The 19,697-nt window shown below is 37.1% G+C and overlaps 1 protein-coding gene across 1 annotated transcript in view; it reads right to left on the bottom strand.

The window, feature by feature from the left end:
- Window positions 1-18,315, bottom strand: part of PSMD14 (proteasome 26S subunit, non-ATPase 14) — a 101,511-nt gene extending 83,196 nt beyond the window's left edge. The window contains exons 1-3 of the mRNA XM_019022073.4: window positions 17,861-18,315; window positions 9,860-9,992; window positions 7,554-7,605 (exon numbers count right to left, since the gene is read on the bottom strand). Coding sequence (XP_018877618.1) covers window positions 7,554-7,601 — 48 coding nt within the window. The 5' untranslated portion in view covers window positions 7,602-7,605; window positions 9,860-9,992; window positions 17,861-18,315. The remainder of the gene's footprint in view (window positions 1-7,553; window positions 7,606-9,859; window positions 9,993-17,860) is intronic.
- Window positions 18,316-19,697: the final 1,382 nt, after the last annotated feature.

Below are 19,697 nucleotides of genomic sequence, written 5' to 3'. Positions count from 1 at the left end.
AATGTACAAGAGTTCTAATTTCTCCAATCCTCACCAATACTTATTCTGTTGTTGTTGTTGTTGTTTAATTTGGATAACAGCCGTTCAAATGGGTGTATCTGCAAAAATTATGAAGTTTGGACTGGGCATGGTGGCTCTTGCCTATAATCCCAGCACTTTGGGAGGCCGAGGTGGGCGGATCAATTGAGGTCAGAAGTTCGAGACCAGCCCGGCCAACATGGTGAAAGCCTGTTTCTACTAAAAATACAAAAATTAGCCGGGCGTGGTGGTGGGCACCTGTGATACTCAGGAGGCTGAGGCAGAAGAATCTCTTGAGTCCAGGAGGTGGAGGTTGCAATGAGCCAAGATCATGCCACTGCACTCTAGCCTGGGTGACAGAGCAAGACTCCATCTTAAAAAACAAAAAAATTATGAAGTTTGATTTCATATTTAGATATTCAATCCATTTGGTACAAATTTTTTTTTGTATAGAATAAGGCAGGAATCTAATTTTAGTTTTCCCCCTTACTGGCTACTACTGCTTCAGCATCATCTAATGAACAGGCCTCTCCTTCTCCACTGTTTTAATGTCACTTATATTACAAACCAAGTTCCCACATATTGATGGATGTATTTCTGGGTTTTTGATTATACTGGTCTACCTGATTATCTCTGCAACAATATATTACTATTTCAGTCATATAGCATTAAAATATATTTTGAAATATGGTAGAGCAAATTTCTTTTTCCTTTTTAGGAATTTCTTTGCTATTCTTGAACTATTTTTTCCTATATGAATTCTAGAGTCAGTTTGCCTATTTCCATGAACATTCTGGTTGATATTTTTATTGAAACTGGGTTGAATGTATGATTAATTGGAAAGAATTGGCATGTGGTGATATAAAGAGTCCTCATCCATGAAAACAGTATTATTTTTTCATTTATTCCAGTCATTTTTTCCATTGCTATGTTAAATTAAACTTCTCTACCAAACATTAGAACCAAAACCTGAGACAAACAATTGAAACAACATTTCTGTCCCAACCACCACAATAAGAAACCAGAAAAAGTTATTAGTGAATATACAAAAAATCCATACACTGTGAAGATTTGGGAGTTATAACAAAATACATCCTATTCAATTCATGAATTTTTTTTTAATCTAGCCACCGGAAATAATTCTTCAAAATGTACACTATATCTCACCACATTCACTAACCCACAGTATTTTTCCCTTATTTTTGCATCCTGAAATTAATGAGGTCTGTACCAGAGACAGAAAGTGACAACTTATAGGCATTATATACCCTGCTGCATATGTGCTTAGTTTGGCCTACACAGTGTGAAATCATGTGATTTCTGTGTAAAATACCCTAATTTTACACAGAATTTCACAGTGTGAAATCATGTGATTTCTAACTTTGCTTTAAAACTTGCAGGTTGTATGTCATTCTCAATAATGGACCTGGCTAAAAGAGGCTCCATCATCATGATGTTGTTTATTACCAGGGCAGACAAATCACACACTGATTCTTAAAGCTTCCACCTAAAAGTGACCTATTAACCAATCACATTCCATTGGTCAAAGCAAAATCATGGTAAGGCTAACTTCAAAGACGACAGAAAAATATAATCCTGTTATATGCCTGGAAGGTTGAAAGTCACAAATATTCATGTAATTGATGACTTTGCCTTTAATATCTTCCCCTTTACCTGTTCTCCAAACTACCACTAGAATTACTTTTCAAAAACACAGATCAAATTACCTCACAAGTCTACTGGAAAGAAAAAAAAAATCTTCATATTTCAAAAAAAAAAAAAAGAAAGAAAATCTTCATGAAACTACAACACCTAGGGGAAAAAAGTAAAAATCACCAAGTATGGCATTCAACACCTTTCATAACCAACTTCAGACTCCTTTACCAACTTCTTTTCCCAGTATTTTCTTATGTATCTATTCTCTAGCCTTTTGAATATGCCTTGACACATATTTCAAAACTCAGCTCAAACATCATCTCCTTAATTTACTCTCATTTTTCCCAAGTTGGTCTAATTTTTCCCAAAAGAAGTTAAACTAACCTCCACTGTACTTACAAATCACGTTATTTACAATGAGCATTAGCTTTCACTGATTCAAAGTAGTTAATGTGTACTAGGCACTTAAAACATGATTGCTTGTGTGTCTATTATAACGTAAGGCTCTGGATTAGGCATTGATATTCTTGTTCGTCTTGGAATTCGTTATAGTATATAATACCTGATACACAGAAACTCAAAATATTGACTTAACAAATTAAAACTGAAGACAAGTTACTAAATGCCACTGACATTTTGCTTACGTTCCATCTACTTTCAAGCTTATATTGACTATTTCCAAAGCTAAAATGAACCCAGAGAGAAATCAAAATTTTTAAAAAGTACAGAATATGCTTTGGCTATTCTCATCTCTTGGGCTCTGTTTCCACTGCTTTTGGAAATCGTTTAGATGCCAAGACCTAGGTGGAGTTTGTTATAAAGACAACAAAGTAGCCAAATTATAGCAACATATGTTTTTAATACAATAATCTCATACCTTTTAGTAATTTCAAGTTTGTAAGCATTTTAACAAAGAAAATCTAAAAATACATTTAAAATTTAAAGCTGTTACCTTATAAATTTTAATAGTACTAATAAAACATCTTTATTTCTGCTTCAAACTACTGGTAAGTTAAACTGAAGTGGAGGACTGAGGACAAATTTAATTATTGTAGCCTATCACTATTCAAATATTAACTTTTTTTTTTTGAGACATAGTCTCACTCTGTCACCCAGGCTGGAGTGCAGTGGTACGACCTTGGCTCACTGCAACCTCCACCTCCTGGGTTCAAGTGATTCTCCTGCTTCAGCCTCCTGAGTAGCTGGGATTACAGATGTGCACCACGACACCCAGGTGATTTTTGTACTTTTAGTAGAGATGGGGTTTCCCCATGTTGGCCAGGCTGGTCCTGAACTCCTAGCCTTATGTCATCTGCCCCCTCGGTCTCCCAAAGGGCTGAGATTGCAGGCATGAGCCACCAGGCCTGGCCAATATTAACATTTTAAAATGTGATATTAAAAAAAATAAAACTTAGTTGTTTTGTAGGAATGGATACCATAACGAGAAACAGGAAAAGACAGCATGATAAAAACTAATGGAAAAGAAAGGTTTAAGATAGTAAGTGTGGAATATTGAAGTTTAGTTACAAGAGAACTAAAAATAGGCCAATAGACTTGGCAGTTTAAAAAATTCCAGTACAGTAATACAGGAGTTAGCCAGAATGCATTCTCATGAGAGTGAACAGAGGTAATTAAGTAGATTATGGAGTTTAAGCTATTATTTCAGGAATTCTAGAAATAAATGGAAGAAAAGGTTTAATGGCAGTATGCAGTAGAGTTTTGGTTTTTGGATACAGGAGACTTAAACATCTTTGTAGGCAGAGAAAGGGGTCAATGGAGATCTGCAGTGTGTCAAGAGAACGAGATCCAAGAACAAGGAAGGAATAGCCTTGGAAAAGAGAAATGTCACCTCCTATTTAGAGAAAATTAAGAAACTAGAATGAATGGGGACTTTGATTATTTACAAGTTCCTTTTTTACCTACTAGCCCTACTACAACTCCCAAATAAAACAACTAGGACCAAGTGGCCTCAAAAACAATGAAATATCAGTATCAACTGTGATTATAATACTGATATTCCTATATTATTACTGTGAATTCCTCCATTAAAAAAACATGACCAGGCCGGGCGCAATGGTTCACATCTGTAATCCAAGCACTTTGGGAGGCTGCAGTGGGCAGATCACTTGAGGTCAGGAGTTCAAGACCAGCCCAGTCAACTTGGTGAAACCCCATCTCTACTAAAAATAAAAAAATTAGCTGGGCGTGGGGGCTCATGCCTGTAATCCCAGCTACTTGCGAGGCTGAGGCAGGAGAATCACTTGAATCCAGGAGGGCGAGACTGCAGTGAGCTGAGATCATACCACTGTACTCCAGACTGGGCAACAAAGCAAGTCTCTGACTCAAAATAATAATAATAATAATAACATGACCAATTAGCATATAGAGCAAAGCCCAAAGACCCTTTTACTACTATTGGGTTATATTAAAGGCACTGGGACTCAAGGTGGGGTCATGTCTCTTGGAAACAACACAAAAATCAGTATCATAGTACAAGAAAAATTCAAATGAAATATTGAATTGTTTCTACAAATAATGAAGTCAAGGCTGAAAACAAGTCTTTGTTGCGTAATAATCTGGTCTTTATCCTGAGTTTCTGGCACAGAGCCTCAAAAACCCTTGGAGTTTCTTTTGTCATGCTAACACTGTGACTTAGTGCACACCCCTAGATAGCTTGCAGATGAGGGCTGATCAACATAAAGACCAACACGGTAATTAGAGGGCTAAGACTTTGAGCCAGGCCCATTTGGGAAGAGAGGATGGAGATTTGAATTTTGAGTTTGATCATCCAATGATTTAATCAATCAAGCTCATGTATGCCGAGTCCCAATAAAAACTTGGAAACCAAAGCTACACCAGGTGGAGTTCCCTGGCTGGTAAACTCACTGATGTGCAGGGAGGGTGACATGCCCTAATTCCATGAAGAGAGGGCACAGGAGCTCTGCATCTCCTCCCAGACCCCATCCTGTGTGTCTTCATTTTACTGGTCCTCCTAATCTGTATTTCTGGATAACAAAATTGTAATAATAAGCACAGCACTTTCTTGAGTTTTGTCAGTTGTTCTAGTGAATTATCAAACCTGAGTAGGTTGTGAGGACCTCCAAATTTATACTCAGGTTAAAGTGTCAGTCCAAAGTGTGGATGGCTTGGGGACACATGAAGTATAGCTGGCATCTGAAGTAAGGGTAGTTCTGTGGAGAAGTGAGCCTTTAACTTGCAGAGTCTGACAGTAACCGCCAGGTTTGTGTCAATTGGGAGTGAAACAAAATGTCTTCAAGCCAGTAAAGTAGCAACTGTTTGGACATTGATATAAAAAAAATATGTCTTGGACATTTCGTTCATCAAAGTTGGGTTATTCGTATAGATCGTGATTTAAGGTGGCCTATTCACTCACAAAATGTCCATGGTTCTTGTTCTTCAATCAAGGAAATAAAATAACCTTAAGGAACTCTCAATCATATGAGGCCCTTACCTGTTCTGCTCCTGTCTACTGCCACATTTTAAGAGGGCCATCTACAAACTTACCAGCAAGTGACCTGCTCCTATTTGGGAGGGAATTCTGCCTTTTCCATTAAATGGTAAGATAACATTTCCCACTGATTTTTGGAGAGAAGGGCCAATTTGTGTCTCCTTTTTTACTACTATTGGTGCCTATGCCTTATCTAATGAAAAGATAGCTATTATCAATCCAAAGATCTTTGACTTCTTATTAAAAATAAATAATAGTCTGGGCACGGTGGCTCACGCCTGTAATCCCAGCACTTTGGGAGGCCAAGGCAGGTGGATCACTTGAGGTCAGGAGTTCAAGACCAGCATGGCCAACATGGTGAAACATAGTCTCTACTATAAATTCAAAAATTGGCTGGGCGTGGTGGTGAACGCCTGTAATCCCAGCTACTTGGGAGGCTGAGGCAGAAGAATCACTTGAACCCAGGAGGCAGAGGGTACAGTGAACCGAGATCATGCCATTGCATTCCAGCCTGGCGACAGAGTGAGACTCCATCTCAAAAAAAAATTATAATAAATAAATAAATAATAAACAACATTCTTATTAGGCAAAAAAATACACTTAACGTTTCATGTTACAAAAGTAACACAATAAGTATTTGTCAAATTATTCCTATAACAAGATAAAATAAAATTTTAGAGAAAAAGAAAATTACACCTAGTATAGGATAAGGGAGATACCATAAAAATAAGAGTTCCACAAATTAGAGTTTATCATCTAATTGAGATGAAATGATTCTTAAGCAGATTTTTAACTTCAAAAAAGAGTACAAACTAAGGACACAATGGCTGATTAATCAGAAACCAATAAGGTTACTGAAAAAACATTAAGTTTTTCACTTGATACAAAGCTTTGAAGTCGCCATTGACATATAATGTAGCTCAATTTGTGGTCAGTAAAACCATTATTTCATGTCCAGGGGTTTTCCAGCATGGATTTCCAAGATGGGTAATTTATTGTATCTATGCTTAAGGAAAGTTATTTTTATATTTAAATTTGATACAACTTTCCTTAAGAATTCTAAGGCAACATCTTCACCTATAATTTGCAGGTAAATTTGCAGTATCTACATACCACCTCTGCTCACTTCTCACATTTTCACATGCCTGAACACTATTACTACTAATTTCAGAATAAATTAGAGAAATTCTAGAAGCTCTCTAGAATGTTTACAAAAGAATGGAAACAGGTTCAGGATCAAGTTCAAAGAGGCTTAGGCCTCTTGAGAGAATGAGTTATACAGGTGTTATAAAAATGAAGAATCATGAAGAAATAGGCTGACAACAAAGAAACATGAGAAATCATCAAAACTAACAAAAGTAAACGAAAAACAACTGAAATCCATCCAAGAATGCAATACAGAATCACAAAAAGATTTCAACTTTATAAAAGTCATAAACCATGATAGACCTAATCAAACAGTTCTTATGAAAGTTCTTCTAAAACACTGAAAATTTCATGAAGTCTGAAACAAAAACTGCTTCTTATAGTAAACACAGATTACTTTGAAGAAAGATGAAGTCACTGATAGCAGTAAGGAAATGTGGGAAAGCTGGAAACTAAAGAGATTTTAAAAGGGACTATAAAAATATTTCTAATATTTGGTCATAAAACAATACATTGCATATATAAAAGTCTTAGGAAGAGAAAAACACATAGTCATTTCTTTTGTTAATCAGTATTAACTCAATGTATGACTGCACAGATCAAAAGTGTAGAACTCACAAGAGGCACAAATTCTTGATCTGAAAGCAGATAGACTATCCTGAGGCAGAAATCTAGAGGTCATTTGCCCAACAGCAAATGGAACAAGATAAACAATATTAAAACAACTGAAAGCTTATTTATTTTTAAAAAAGATTATAAAAGAAACCATTTATACCAAATTTAAAGGAGAGAGATTACTTATTAATCCATCTATATATCATAATTACTAGCAGAAATTTACCAGTGTTAAGACTGTACATACAAACATTCTATGGGTCAGTTTTCTGGATCTGGCAAGCAGGATGACATGCTTACTTTTTCTTGCGTTACATCTAAAGTTTACACTGTAAATTCAGGAAGTAAGCTATTTTGAGGGGTTTTTTTTTTCCCTAAAAGCCAACTTTGATAATCCTACATATCTCAAAATTTTAAACAAAGCAAATAACAGAAAATTCTTATTCCCAGGAGAAAAGTAAACTAAGACAATAAATGTTTTCCACATGTTATCTAGTGTTGCAAGATAACAAACATCAATAAGGTAAGATTCTTACCATAGAGTTATCTGTTAGGTGATTTTCTCGGGGATAATTTCTTTCTCTTTGGCTAACTACAAAAAGGCTTGTAGTTTACACACAAGGAAATGCTCAAGAGACTATATACTAACCTGGCCCAGTCCAGGCATACCTCCTCCAAGTCTAAGAAGTCTGTCCATATTTCTAGAAAACAGAAACAAAGAAAAAACGTTCCTAAACACAAAAGTGTTTATTCAATTGCTATCTATATAATTCACCTTCAGTCACTCAGTATGTCAAAAATATTGGTGGTAATTACAACACAACATCAGACTTCCTGTTAATTAACACCACATATTAATTCAAGAAGCTGTCTTCCATGCTAATTAACAGACCTTATTTTACTGCTTTGGTTTTGGGTTATCCCCAGTTTTAAAGACAAGCAATCTTAGCATACTTTCAAAACTTTGCTATCATTAAGTTAATTATATTTTCTTATTGTTATCTAATAAAGTACCTGAATGTAGAAAAAGTGCCTGAAATGCTTATCATATGTATGATTGAATTTCCTTCAATTGGTCCAGAGTGTACAAATAAAAATCCTCACTTTTAAATTAAATTTTAACATCCTCATTAGTAAGTTCTGTGCTAATTAACTTACAGCTTGTCAGTTACCATCAAAACTACATGTGAAAGACATTGTGAGCAGATTATGGATCTCTGAATTAGCATCAAAGGCTTTTAAAAACTGAACTCATTATACTAAAAGAAATACTATAGCATAAACATTAAACATATTAAGATAGTGTTCTAGAACCTACACAGATATTTTGTGTTGTTTCAGATGTTGTAGAGATATACACCTTTTTCACTAAGGAAATTCAACTGTGCTTCTCAATTATAACTTCAGAGTTAACCAATACAAAGTGGATTTACTATATCAATCTGATTTAGTTTTAACGTTTAGAGTAACTACAGAAGATACTCTTACAAGCTTGAAAACCTCACAGAAGAAGTTAAGAAATATCAAGTGTACTTATATGGCCTTAAATAACAAAAAGAAGTAATCAAATTTTAAAAGTTAATAGCAGTACAACTAAGTAATTTAACAATGACAACAAAGCAATTTTTTCTACTTGAAAATCGCTATGTCCTAAATGAAATTCCTCTTCTTCCTAAGTGTACGCTTAAGAAAATGGTATTATTACAAATTATATTCTAAATTAAATGCTAAGATTCATTTCATCCTTCGTCCATGTTGTTTTACGAGTTCAAATTGCTATATAAACTAAAACTCAATAATGTACTTATATATTAACCCCCACCAATCACCTTTGTTGAATCCTGGTAACAATTTAACAATGTTAATATTGCAAACTTTATTCAAGTCCACCTACAGAAAAGAACTTCACTCAAGTGCACATACAGAAAAGAACACAAACGATATGGCCATGGAATCTTCAAAGTGAACACATCCATGTAACCATCACCTAGTTCAAGACACAGAACATTATTGGCACCTCAGAAACACCACCCAAGCCCCGCTTCCAGTCTATTCCACCCTGCAAAGGTAAAATTCAACTTTCAACAGCACAGATTAGTTTGGCTGCTTTTGAATTTTACATAAACGGAATCATATATTTTTCGTATCTGGCTTGTTTCATGTAACATGTTTATGAGACTCACAATTTTAAAAATTCCTTTTTTAAAATGAAAAGGCATATAAGAAAACGTGGTAATACAGACAAAATTTCCACTTCACGATCTTAACTCATCCTCCTAATAGCAACATTTACAAATAAAATCTCCATCAAATACTCATTGAAATTCCTCAAATCAAATATGGCATTCAACACACAGCACTTTTTAAAGGCTGAAAATGGGGGGGAGGGGGGGGAATCCTGTATATTTTATAATATTAAAGCAATTCTCTAGAATATATTACCAAAGAAGAAAAAAATTTCTTTTGGACCATTTCAACCTTACAAACTTAAAGAACCAACAGAAAAAACAAACAACATACAGTATACATTAGAATATATATATTCTAGGCCAAAACTGATTCCCAGCTGTGTTCAGTTTATCTATCCCTCTGTGTTGTTTCTGATGACTTTACACAGACTCCAGATGCTGTGAATATATATGAGTGATGCAAGAAGCAGAGAGAAAGAAAATCTGGCAGGTCAAATTTGTTTCTGTAGCAAAATTAGATATCACAGCAAAGAGGAAACATATTTAACAAATTAAAACTTTAAGCTGAGATAACCAGGTTTAATAAAAATACTAACATTTGGGAATGAAGTATATTGATACATATTCTAAATCACACCACTTTTCAAAATCTGGTTATCAATCATATTCATAATTTGACATCTGTTAAAAATAATACATTTTCATACTATCTCTCTATCCATCTGTAAAATAATAATTAAAAGTAAAATACATTTTTAAACCTTACCTGGTCAGTAACTACAACTCTTAAGGTGTTAACCTTCAATTTGTTGAGTTTGACAAATGTCTTCTTAAAGAAAGGTCTTGCTAATTCTGGCAGGTACAATTTCCCCAAGTATATTTTATTTTTTCTTTCTCTCCTAAAAAAAGTAAACAAAATAAAATATAATTATTTTGATAATTTAAGGAGGAAAACTTTATACCAAAATCTTTAAAAGAATCAAAATTCATAAAAATGAAGTAGAAATCAAAACTGTTTTTAAATAATCTTTTTCTGAGAGTACAGAATGATCTCCCTTACAGGGAGCTACAGAGCACAGTGATTAACCCTGTATCCAAATTTTATCTGTATGTTTCTCTCATGAACACTAACTTTGAAGACAGAGATTTCAAAACTTTTAGTCTTTCCAGACATCTTTCCAAGAACAAAACAGGCTGGGCGCAGTGGCTCATGCCTGTAATCCCAGCACTTTGGGAGGCCAACGCGGGCGGATCACCTGAGGTCAGGAGTTCGAGACCAGCCTGGCTAACATGGTGAAACACTGTCTCCACTAAAAATACAAAAAAATTAGCCAGGCGTGGTGGCGGGCACCTGTAATCCCAGCTACTCAGGGGGCTGAGGCAGGAGAATCGCTTGAACCCCAGAGGTGGATTGCAATGAGCCGAGAACGCGCCATTGCACTCCAGCCTGGGCAACAAGAGTGAAACTCGGTCTCAAAAAAAAAAAAAAAAAAAGAATAAAATAAAAATTTACTTATATTTTTAAATAAGACAATTCATTCTATCATGTCATTACTGTGTAGGTTAATTGTACATTATTACAAATCTATCAAATAGTATGGAATATTAGTGGTTATTTTTCTTATACCCTGAAAATTTGCTATTTTATCATACTAGGAGGCATTAGTAGTCCATCATTTCTTAATCAACTATTCCCAAAACTATTCCAAAAACACTAAAATGACAAGAATATGGAAAAATGATAAGAACTGTCTAAAATAATGCAATAGTGAAAAAAATTATAGTTATTACATCATCCTTCCATTTTTATTGTGTTGTCGAAAGCACTGACCCATCTTTCAAAAAGATATAGAACACTAGAGACTTCATCTCTGTAGTCTTTTTTTCAGTTTTCATTTAGCACAGTTAAGAAATCAGAATTTTTCATTTTAATAATGGCAAAAGAAAAAAGCAACAAAGAAAATGTTTCACATTACTACAAAATCAAAGATGAATGGGAAGGAGACAGATTATAGTACTCTAGTCTCTAATGATGACAATAAAATTAGCCAGGATTTACTAACTTCAGTACTACTGATATTCAGGACCAGATAATTTTTTGTTGTTCGTGGGGCTGTCTTGCGCATCATAGGATGTTTAACATCATCCCTAGCTCCACTAGACAACAGCAGCACCTATCCAGCTGTGACAATCAAAAATGTCTCCAAGCTTTACCAAACGTCCCCGGGGGACAAATGTTTGAAGCCATTCTTGATTGTCTCAAAAATCACTCTCAATTGAGAACCACTGATATAAACAAAATTTCAGACTACGTATCTTGAGATGATAATACCCTAGATTAATTTTCTCAAACTTAAGAACCAATGAGTGCTGGGAACAGTTTGGCAGTTCCTCAGAAAGTTAAACATAGAATTACCACTTGATCCAGCAACTCCACTCATTGGTATATACCCCATAAAACTGAAAACGAATACTCAAAATAAGTTCATGTACATGCATGTTTACACCATCACTATTCACAATAGCCAAAAGGTGGAAACAGTCCAAATGTCCACCAAAAAATGAATGGATAAACAAATTCTACTATAAACACATATAGGAATATTGTAATATGAAATACTGTTCAGCTATAAAAAGGAATGAAGTACTACTTACTGGTACATGTTACAAGTTAGCTGAACCTCAAAATATCACACTATGTAAAAGAAGCCAGGCACAAAAGGTCACATGTTATGTGATTCCATGTATATGAAATATCCAATAAATCCACAGAGACAGAATGCAGACTGGTGGTTATCAGTGGATGGGGAAGGGAGGAAAATGGAGAAAGTGCTAAATGGCTAAGATATTTTTTTACCTTGGAATGACAGAAATGTTCTGGAACTAAACTGAGGTGGTAATGGCACACTGCGAATGGACAAAATGATACTAAACTGTTCACTTTAAAATGGTTAGTTTTATATTATGTGAATTTCCCCTCAATAGATTATTTTTTAAAGTGTCAATGAGTGAACAATATATTTCTAAAACCAAAAAAGTGACATTCTTACTCAGTTACTTATTCAACAAGAAAGGACTTCACACAAAATTTTGCAATAAGAACCTGTTTTCTAAAGAGATGTGTGACGTATTTTTTGATGTTTTATGATGTTGATACAGTTCACACACGGAAAAATGCTAAAGTGTACACAAATGTGAATAAAAGGAAATGGATAATGTAGAAATTTTAAAAATCATTGGACTAATTCTAAATGGTGCCTATAAATCTAAAAATATAAATGTTTTGCAATTACGAAGGAAAGATGGCCATCCTATCTTCAACAAAATTACGAGCTCTCAATGTTTTCAAAAATATTGCAATTGGGAGGATGAAAAAATTCTGGATATGGATGGTGGTGACAGTTACATAACACTGTGAATATACTTAATGCCACTAAACTGTACACCAGAAAGTTAGAAGAGTAAATTTTATGTGATGCATATTTTCACATACACACACACACAGGATGACAAATACAAGAACCAGAAGTAATAAGCTAGAGCCTACTAGAAATGTATTTGAAATACAGAACTGATCTACACAAGACAAGTATGTTCTAGGTTCATGCATGATGGCTGATGAGCAGTTCATTCAAACCATGATGCCCATTCAAAGGATGATATATGAAGATATATGTACCTTCAAAACCAAGAAAATACAGAATAAACACTTGTATTTAGGCTGGGCGTGGTGGCTCATGCCTGTAATCCCAGCAATTTGGGAGGCCAACACAGGCAGATCACTTGAGGTCAGAAGCTCGAGACCAGCCTGGCCAACATGGCAAAACCCTGTCTCTACTAAAAATACAAAAATTAGCCAGACATAGTGGCATACGCCTGTAATCCCAGCTACTGGGGAGGCTGAAGTAGGAGGACCGCTTGAACCCAGGAGGTGGAGGTTGCAGTGAGCCAAGGTGGTACCACTGCACTCCAGCCTGGGCGACACAGCAAGACTCCATCTCAAAAATAAATAAATAAATAAATTAATTAATTAAAATAAAAATTTGTATTTGCTATGTTTAAGCTTTACTAACATTTCTAATACAGTTGTTTTTTCACTATCCTTTTATGGTCTACTGGGCCTAGATGGTAAATGGCGATGACTAATGACTATTTTGCCTGGTACATGAGAGTCAAGTACTATGACTCTACAGTCAGAGTGCCAGATTCAAATACTGGCTCTAACACTTACAAGTTCCATGCCCTTGAGTAAATACCTCTCTCCTCCCCAGTTTCCTCATCTGCAAAATGGAGATCTATTTCACAGAGCCGTTTAGAAGATTAACAAAAACAATGGACACAAAAAAAACATTTAACACAATGCTTATCATATAGTAAGCATATAATAAACACTAGCTACTGTAATCGGCAACCCCATCCTGAGCATGGCTACCAACACAGATCCTTCTTCCTCACATAGTTTGCCACTTACTGGGTTTCAGAATGCTGGGCATATGTCACATTACTAAATCACACTGGAGATAGGGACTTGCATTTCGCAGAATTTAGCAGAAAGACTCACAAAGTGAATGTGTTGTACTTAACATAAAAGGGAACACTTTCAATTCTTAGAAATAAAAGCAATAAAAAGGTCGATGGATGTAAACCAAGTTTTTACAGCTATCAAAAAGTAGAAGACTCAAAAGCTCATTCATGATATAATTAACTTTATGGAAAATATTATCAGACAATATGAATAAAGTGTTTATACCTAACATAATGTCATACATACAGTAATATTTAGAATCCTAATTGGTAAAAATAGTACAAAAAAGGTATCAGTACTTTCAAAAGTTGATTAGTTTCCACTTTTTCTTTCTCACTTTATGTCTGATTAGAACCTGATATTGCTAGATCATGTCCATGCTGGATTTAAAATAAATCAATTTTTGGCCAGGTGCAGTGGCTCATGCCTGTAATCCCAGCACTTTGGGAGGCCGAGGGGGGCAGATCACTTGAGGTCAGGGGTTCAAGACCAGCCTGGCCAACATGGCAAAACCCCGTCTCTACTGAAAACACAAAACATAGCTGGGCGTGGTGACGGGTGCTTATAATCCCAGCTACTCCGGAGGCTGAAGCAGGAGAATCACTTGAACCCAGAAGGTGGAAGTTACAGTGAGCCGAGATCGCGCCACCACACTCCAGCCTGGGTGACAGAACGATACTCCATCTCAAAAAAAAAAAAAAATTACTTTTCAGACTGATGCTCAATCCTTTTCAAGCTACTCCGTATTTGTTATCTTACTGTATTTCTAATTCCTCTGTTTTCTTATTTGTGCAAAGTAGTTAAAACTTCATATTCTCACTTTCTTAAGGACTTTTATCCAGTGGAAGATCATGAGTGAGTCAACATTAAATTTAATTATATAAATAGGATTTTGAAAGCAAGATTTCCGCAACTTAGAAGAGTGAGAATGGTGGCTGGGCACGGTGGCTCACACCTATAATCCCAGCACTTTGGGAGGCCGAGGCGGTTGGATCACCTGAGGTCAGGAGTTTGAGACCAGCCTGGCCAACATGGCGTAACCTGGTCTCTACTAAAAATATAAAAACTAGCCAGGCGTGATGGCAGGCACCTGTAATCCCAGCTAGGCAGGCTGAGGCAGCCTGGGAGGTGGAGGCTGCAGTGAGCCAAGATCGCACCACTGCACTCCAGCCTGGGCAACAGAGCAAGGTTTCATCTCAAAAAAAAAAAAAAAAAAAAAAGGAAGAGTGAGAACAGACTCATCATAAATAATCTATTATGGAGTCTCCTAATTTCAGCATCCATCTGTATCTGTGGGGAATTGGTTCCAGGATACCAAAATCATGGATACACAAGTCTCTCATATAAAATGGCATAGTACCCTATTTGCATATAACCTATGCACATCCTCCTATATACTTTAAAATCATTTTTAGATTAATCATAATAACTAATACAATTAAATACAATACAAATAGTTATACTATATTGCTTAGGGAATAATGAAAAAAATGTCTATACATGTTCAATATAGATGCAATTTTTTTTTTCCTTTTTTGAGACAGAGTCTCGCTCTGTTGCCCAGGCTGGAGTGTAGTGTCGCAATCTCAGCTCACTGAAACCTCTGCCTCCAAGGTTCAAACGATTCTCCTTCCTCAGCCTGTCCAGTAGCTGGGATTACAGGCACACGCCACCATGCCCGGCTAATTTTTGTATTTTTGTATTTTTAGTAGAGAAGGGGTTTCGCCATGTTGGCCAGACTGGAACTCCTGACCTCAGGTGATCCTGAGCCTCAGCCTCCCAAAGTGCTGGGATTACAGGCGTGAGCCACCACGCCTGGCCTAGATGCAACTTTTTTCCAAATATTTTCAATTTGTAGTTGGTTGAATCTACAGATGTGGAACCCACAGATATGGAGGGCTGACTCAAGAAATTTAGTGGCATGCACTGAGAGAATTTATAATCTATTGCGGTAGGTGGGTAGAAGAAGCTTGACACAAACCCATAAAAAATATGTAAAGGCAAAGGACAGCAGTGTAGAGTGAAAAAGGCTCTTGAACCAGTTGACCTCAATTTGAATCCGGCGTCACCACCTACTCACTATATGACACTAATTTTTACCCTCTTCTAGACTCTAGACCTCATTTATAAAGTGCGGATAACACCTACTTTGCAAGTCTGTTGTAAAAATACGTCCAAAGCAATTTATAGTGCCTGGAACATCCAAGGTACTCAATAAATGTTGTCGTTGCTATTCTTGTTATAATTGTTATTATTATCATTTTAGAACTAGAAGAGATTATTTAATCAAGTTCTCCCATTTCACAAATAAGGTCACCAAAGTATCACACACAAAGCAGAATACGAAATGTCAAAATGACCGCAACAAACAGGGAATATGACAAGTTCCTGAGCAAGAAATCACATGGATATTCAGGCAAGGCTTTCACAGGTGGACACTGAATTATTAAATGAACGTTACTACAAAATTGAAAATTAAAAAAGCACAATTGCTTCTTGTTACTGAAATAAGAGGACTAGAATAAATAATCTCTTCCACTTCTAAGATAATAATAACAACAGCAATAATATTTATTGATTTTCATACATATGGTTCACAAACTATATATTAACAAGCACATGGTTTACATGGCCAGTATAAAAATAAGATGAACCCATGTCAAACAGATTAAAATTCAGCTTTTTTTTTTTTTTTTTGAGACAAAGTCTCACTCTGTTGCCCAAGCTGGAGTGCAGTTGCGCGATCTTGGCTCACTGCAACCTCCACCTCCCAGGTTCCACTTCCAGCCTCCTGAGGTAGCTGGGAATACAGGCACGTGCCACCATGCCCGACTGATTTTTTTATACTTTTAGTAGAGACGGGGTTTCACTGTTAGCCAGGCTAGTCTTGGCCAGGCTGGATCATCTCATGATCTGCCCACCTCAGCCTCCGAAAGTGCTGGGATTACAGGCGTGAGCCACCGCACCCGGCCTAAATTAAAATGGCAATATATTATTTACCAAGCACTTTAGGCTGAAAAAAAAAACAAAAAACAAAAAACTCCCAAAGTCAACAGGTGAAGCATCAATAAAAGATCATAACTTGAAAACTTTCTTCCCTTGGCAAGATTTAGGGACAAATTCAAGACAACATTTAGTCTTTTTCACTAAATAGCACTTCACTAAACACATCTTAACTGTAGTTAATTCAGAACCATTATATATCTTAACCTCTCAACTTCAAATGAGTCAGCTGGTAGGTAGCCTTACGTGACAGGAAGGCCACCATTATATTAATCATCTCCACTAAAACTGTGTTCATGTTTTTGTTATTTCTACAGTATCAGTGCATGTCTTGCTGCTTTTCTCAAACACATTAAGTCAGAAGCACTAAAAAAACACTTGTGACCAGTGGAACAAAATCACTTTCACACTATTACTCTATTTTATGCTCATTTTTAAACCCTTTCCCCTGCCTTTCCATAAAATTTTTATCAACTTATATTACCATTTATTTTCTCGAGAATTTTTCCTTCAGTCACTAGGTTTACAGACTCAAAGTTTACATTCTTTTTCTTTTGACAGACACAGAGCTACATCCCCAGGAAAATTAAGTTGCAAGATGTAACATACGGTAGCAGATTTCTACTTTACTTAAAACGAGAAATGTAATCAATTCACCAACAATTACTCAATTAGTATGATATTGAAAGTAAGTTAACAGGCATAGTAGCACACTTTGTTTTTAAGATATTCAAGGTCCAAAAGCAGTGTATTTGCAGGACTTTTGTTTACTTTTTGGAGGGAGCTGAAAACCTAACACTAACAGAAAAAGGGTTAAGGCTTACAGGAAGGACAAGAGATAAAACAAACGTATTCAATGGGAAAGTTAATTCTACTCTCTCTCCCTTGTTTCCCCGGTCTGCTTTGAAAAACTTCAAAGCAGACCGGGTAACAACTATGGATAGAGCACAGACAAACAGGCCATAAACAAGGATTCTCTCTATACAGAGGGAAGAGGTTCCCATGATGTGAATTCGGCCAAACAGAAAAGAATGGAGAAAGGAGACGACATCCAGACCTGACCCTGCCAGAGAGCCCTGAGAGCAGGCGAAGAGAATGAAGGAGCCCGGGCTCCTCCCTCGCGGCCCAGGCCTCCTGTGGCAACTCAGCTGGGCAACGTGACTCAGGAAAGCACGGGGCTGGCGGCGGCCTAGCACGGCTGCCTCCCCAGACCTCCCAGGCCTGCCTTCTGGGTCTTACCTGAAGACGGGCGGGAGCCGGATGCCGCGATATGGACCCTTGTCTTGCCTCTGTGGTGACGCGAAGACAGAGGCAACAGCAGCAGCGGCGCAGACCCGACGCGGCTCTGACTGTAAACCGGCGATGAATCAGCCCGATTCCATTCAAAAGAGTTGCCCGGGCCTCCGCCGCGAAGCACTTCCGGGTTCACTAGTTTGCTTCGGCTTCCGTTCCCCGACGGCCAATTGGAGACGACGGGGAGTCAGGCGGATGTCCAGGAGGAGCGCTTGGGACAGACGGCGCGGGCGTCCCGGCGTCTCCTGTCTTCGGCAGGACTGTGAGGCCGCACTTAGCGCCCTGGTCGCTCGCGCCCCGCCGACGCCTCCTTTTTCTCTCCCTACTTCTGCGCTCTCCGGCCGCCGCTGAGATCTGGGACGGCGGCACATCCAGCCCGGGAGACGACTGGCTAGGAAATGGAACTGTTAGTATTTTGAAGCCCAGATCCCCTTTCGTTTTGGTGTTCACTACTATTATTGCCCTCCTCAAAAACCAAAAGGTTCATTTGAGCTAGATTTAACTTGGTTATCTGAGAAGAAAATGTTTTTAAAAGAGGGGGGATGGTGTGATTAGAGGGGACCGGTAAGACGCCCTTTTCTGTAAGTCCGCTTTATCCACCTCTTGTCATTATTGCTTTGCAAGGATTGGATTTCAGGGAAAACTAATGTTTCCCAAATGTTCAAACCACCTATTTTAAGCCGAGTTTAGTTTACAGGGTTTAAAGAGTCATTTATTCACATTTCTCCATGTAATTATCGGCAATCACGTTTTACTCATGATCTACTTTGTGCTAGGCTTTCAAAAAGCAAAGTTGCAGAAGATATACTTGACAAGTTGATATTACACTCTAGGTCTAGGTACAGTCTCTGTTTAAGGCAGCTTGTTTGCCACGTTCCTGTCACTTTCTCAAATATGTTCCAAATAACAAGCATCTTTAAAGCATTCCTAAATCGAGAATGGTGATGAATCTACTGGACAGAGGGTGAGGAAAGATTACAGCGCCTGAATCCAAACTGTGATTTGAGTAGCACAATTGCTTTAAGATATTAATACCTTTAAAAACACGAAGATTATTTTACTCATAGGTAATATTTGGATCCACATCTTTATGCTTCCCCCCCAAACCTATGCCTCTCTATTCATTTTTTATGGGAGGAGGGGGTGAGTAGCCCCGTCCTCCAAATAATTTTCCTAATCAGAAACTTAAGAGTATGAACACTTGCCTCTTTTTCATCTCTCCCCACTGTAGAAACCATGTGTAATCTCCATAACAGCTTTTCCAATCCACCACTTCCCCTTCTAAATACTCCCCACTTTGGCCTTAACTCAGACCTTTCTCACTTCTTTTTTATTTTATTTTATTTTATATGTATTTATTTATTAATGCATTTTTGAGTTAGGGTCTTGCTTTGTCACGCAGGCTGGAGTGCAGTGGCGCCATCTGGGCTCACTGCAACATCCCCGTCCCCGGGCTCAGGCAACCCTCCCACTTCAGCCTCCTAGGTAGCTAGGGCTACAGGCGCTTGCCATCATGCCCAGTTAATTTTTATTTATGTTTTATTTTATTTTATTTTTTTAGTAGAGACAGGATTTCACCATGTTCCCCAGGCTACTTTTTTAGAATGCTCTTTGATCTTTCCGCCTTCGGTCTGATTCCTTTTAATCCATTCTCCACCTCATTGGTAAAAATTTTTGTGCTACATGTAGTCATGCTCCTTCTTTATTTAAAATTCCACTAGTGGCTCCCCATAACATTCATTATAAAGGTCAAAAAAAAAAACCCTTAAACTTTGTTTGGAGC

This window comes from Gorilla gorilla, chromosome 11 (assembly GCF_029281585.2).
Source record: "Gorilla gorilla gorilla isolate KB3781 chromosome 11, NHGRI_mGorGor1-v2.1_pri, whole genome shotgun sequence".
In the NCBI taxonomy this organism is placed as follows: Eukaryota; Metazoa; Chordata; class Mammalia; order Primates; family Hominidae; genus Gorilla; species Gorilla gorilla.
The sequence above is the reverse complement of the archived record's forward strand: the minus strand, read 5'-3'. Positions and strand labels throughout refer to the sequence as shown.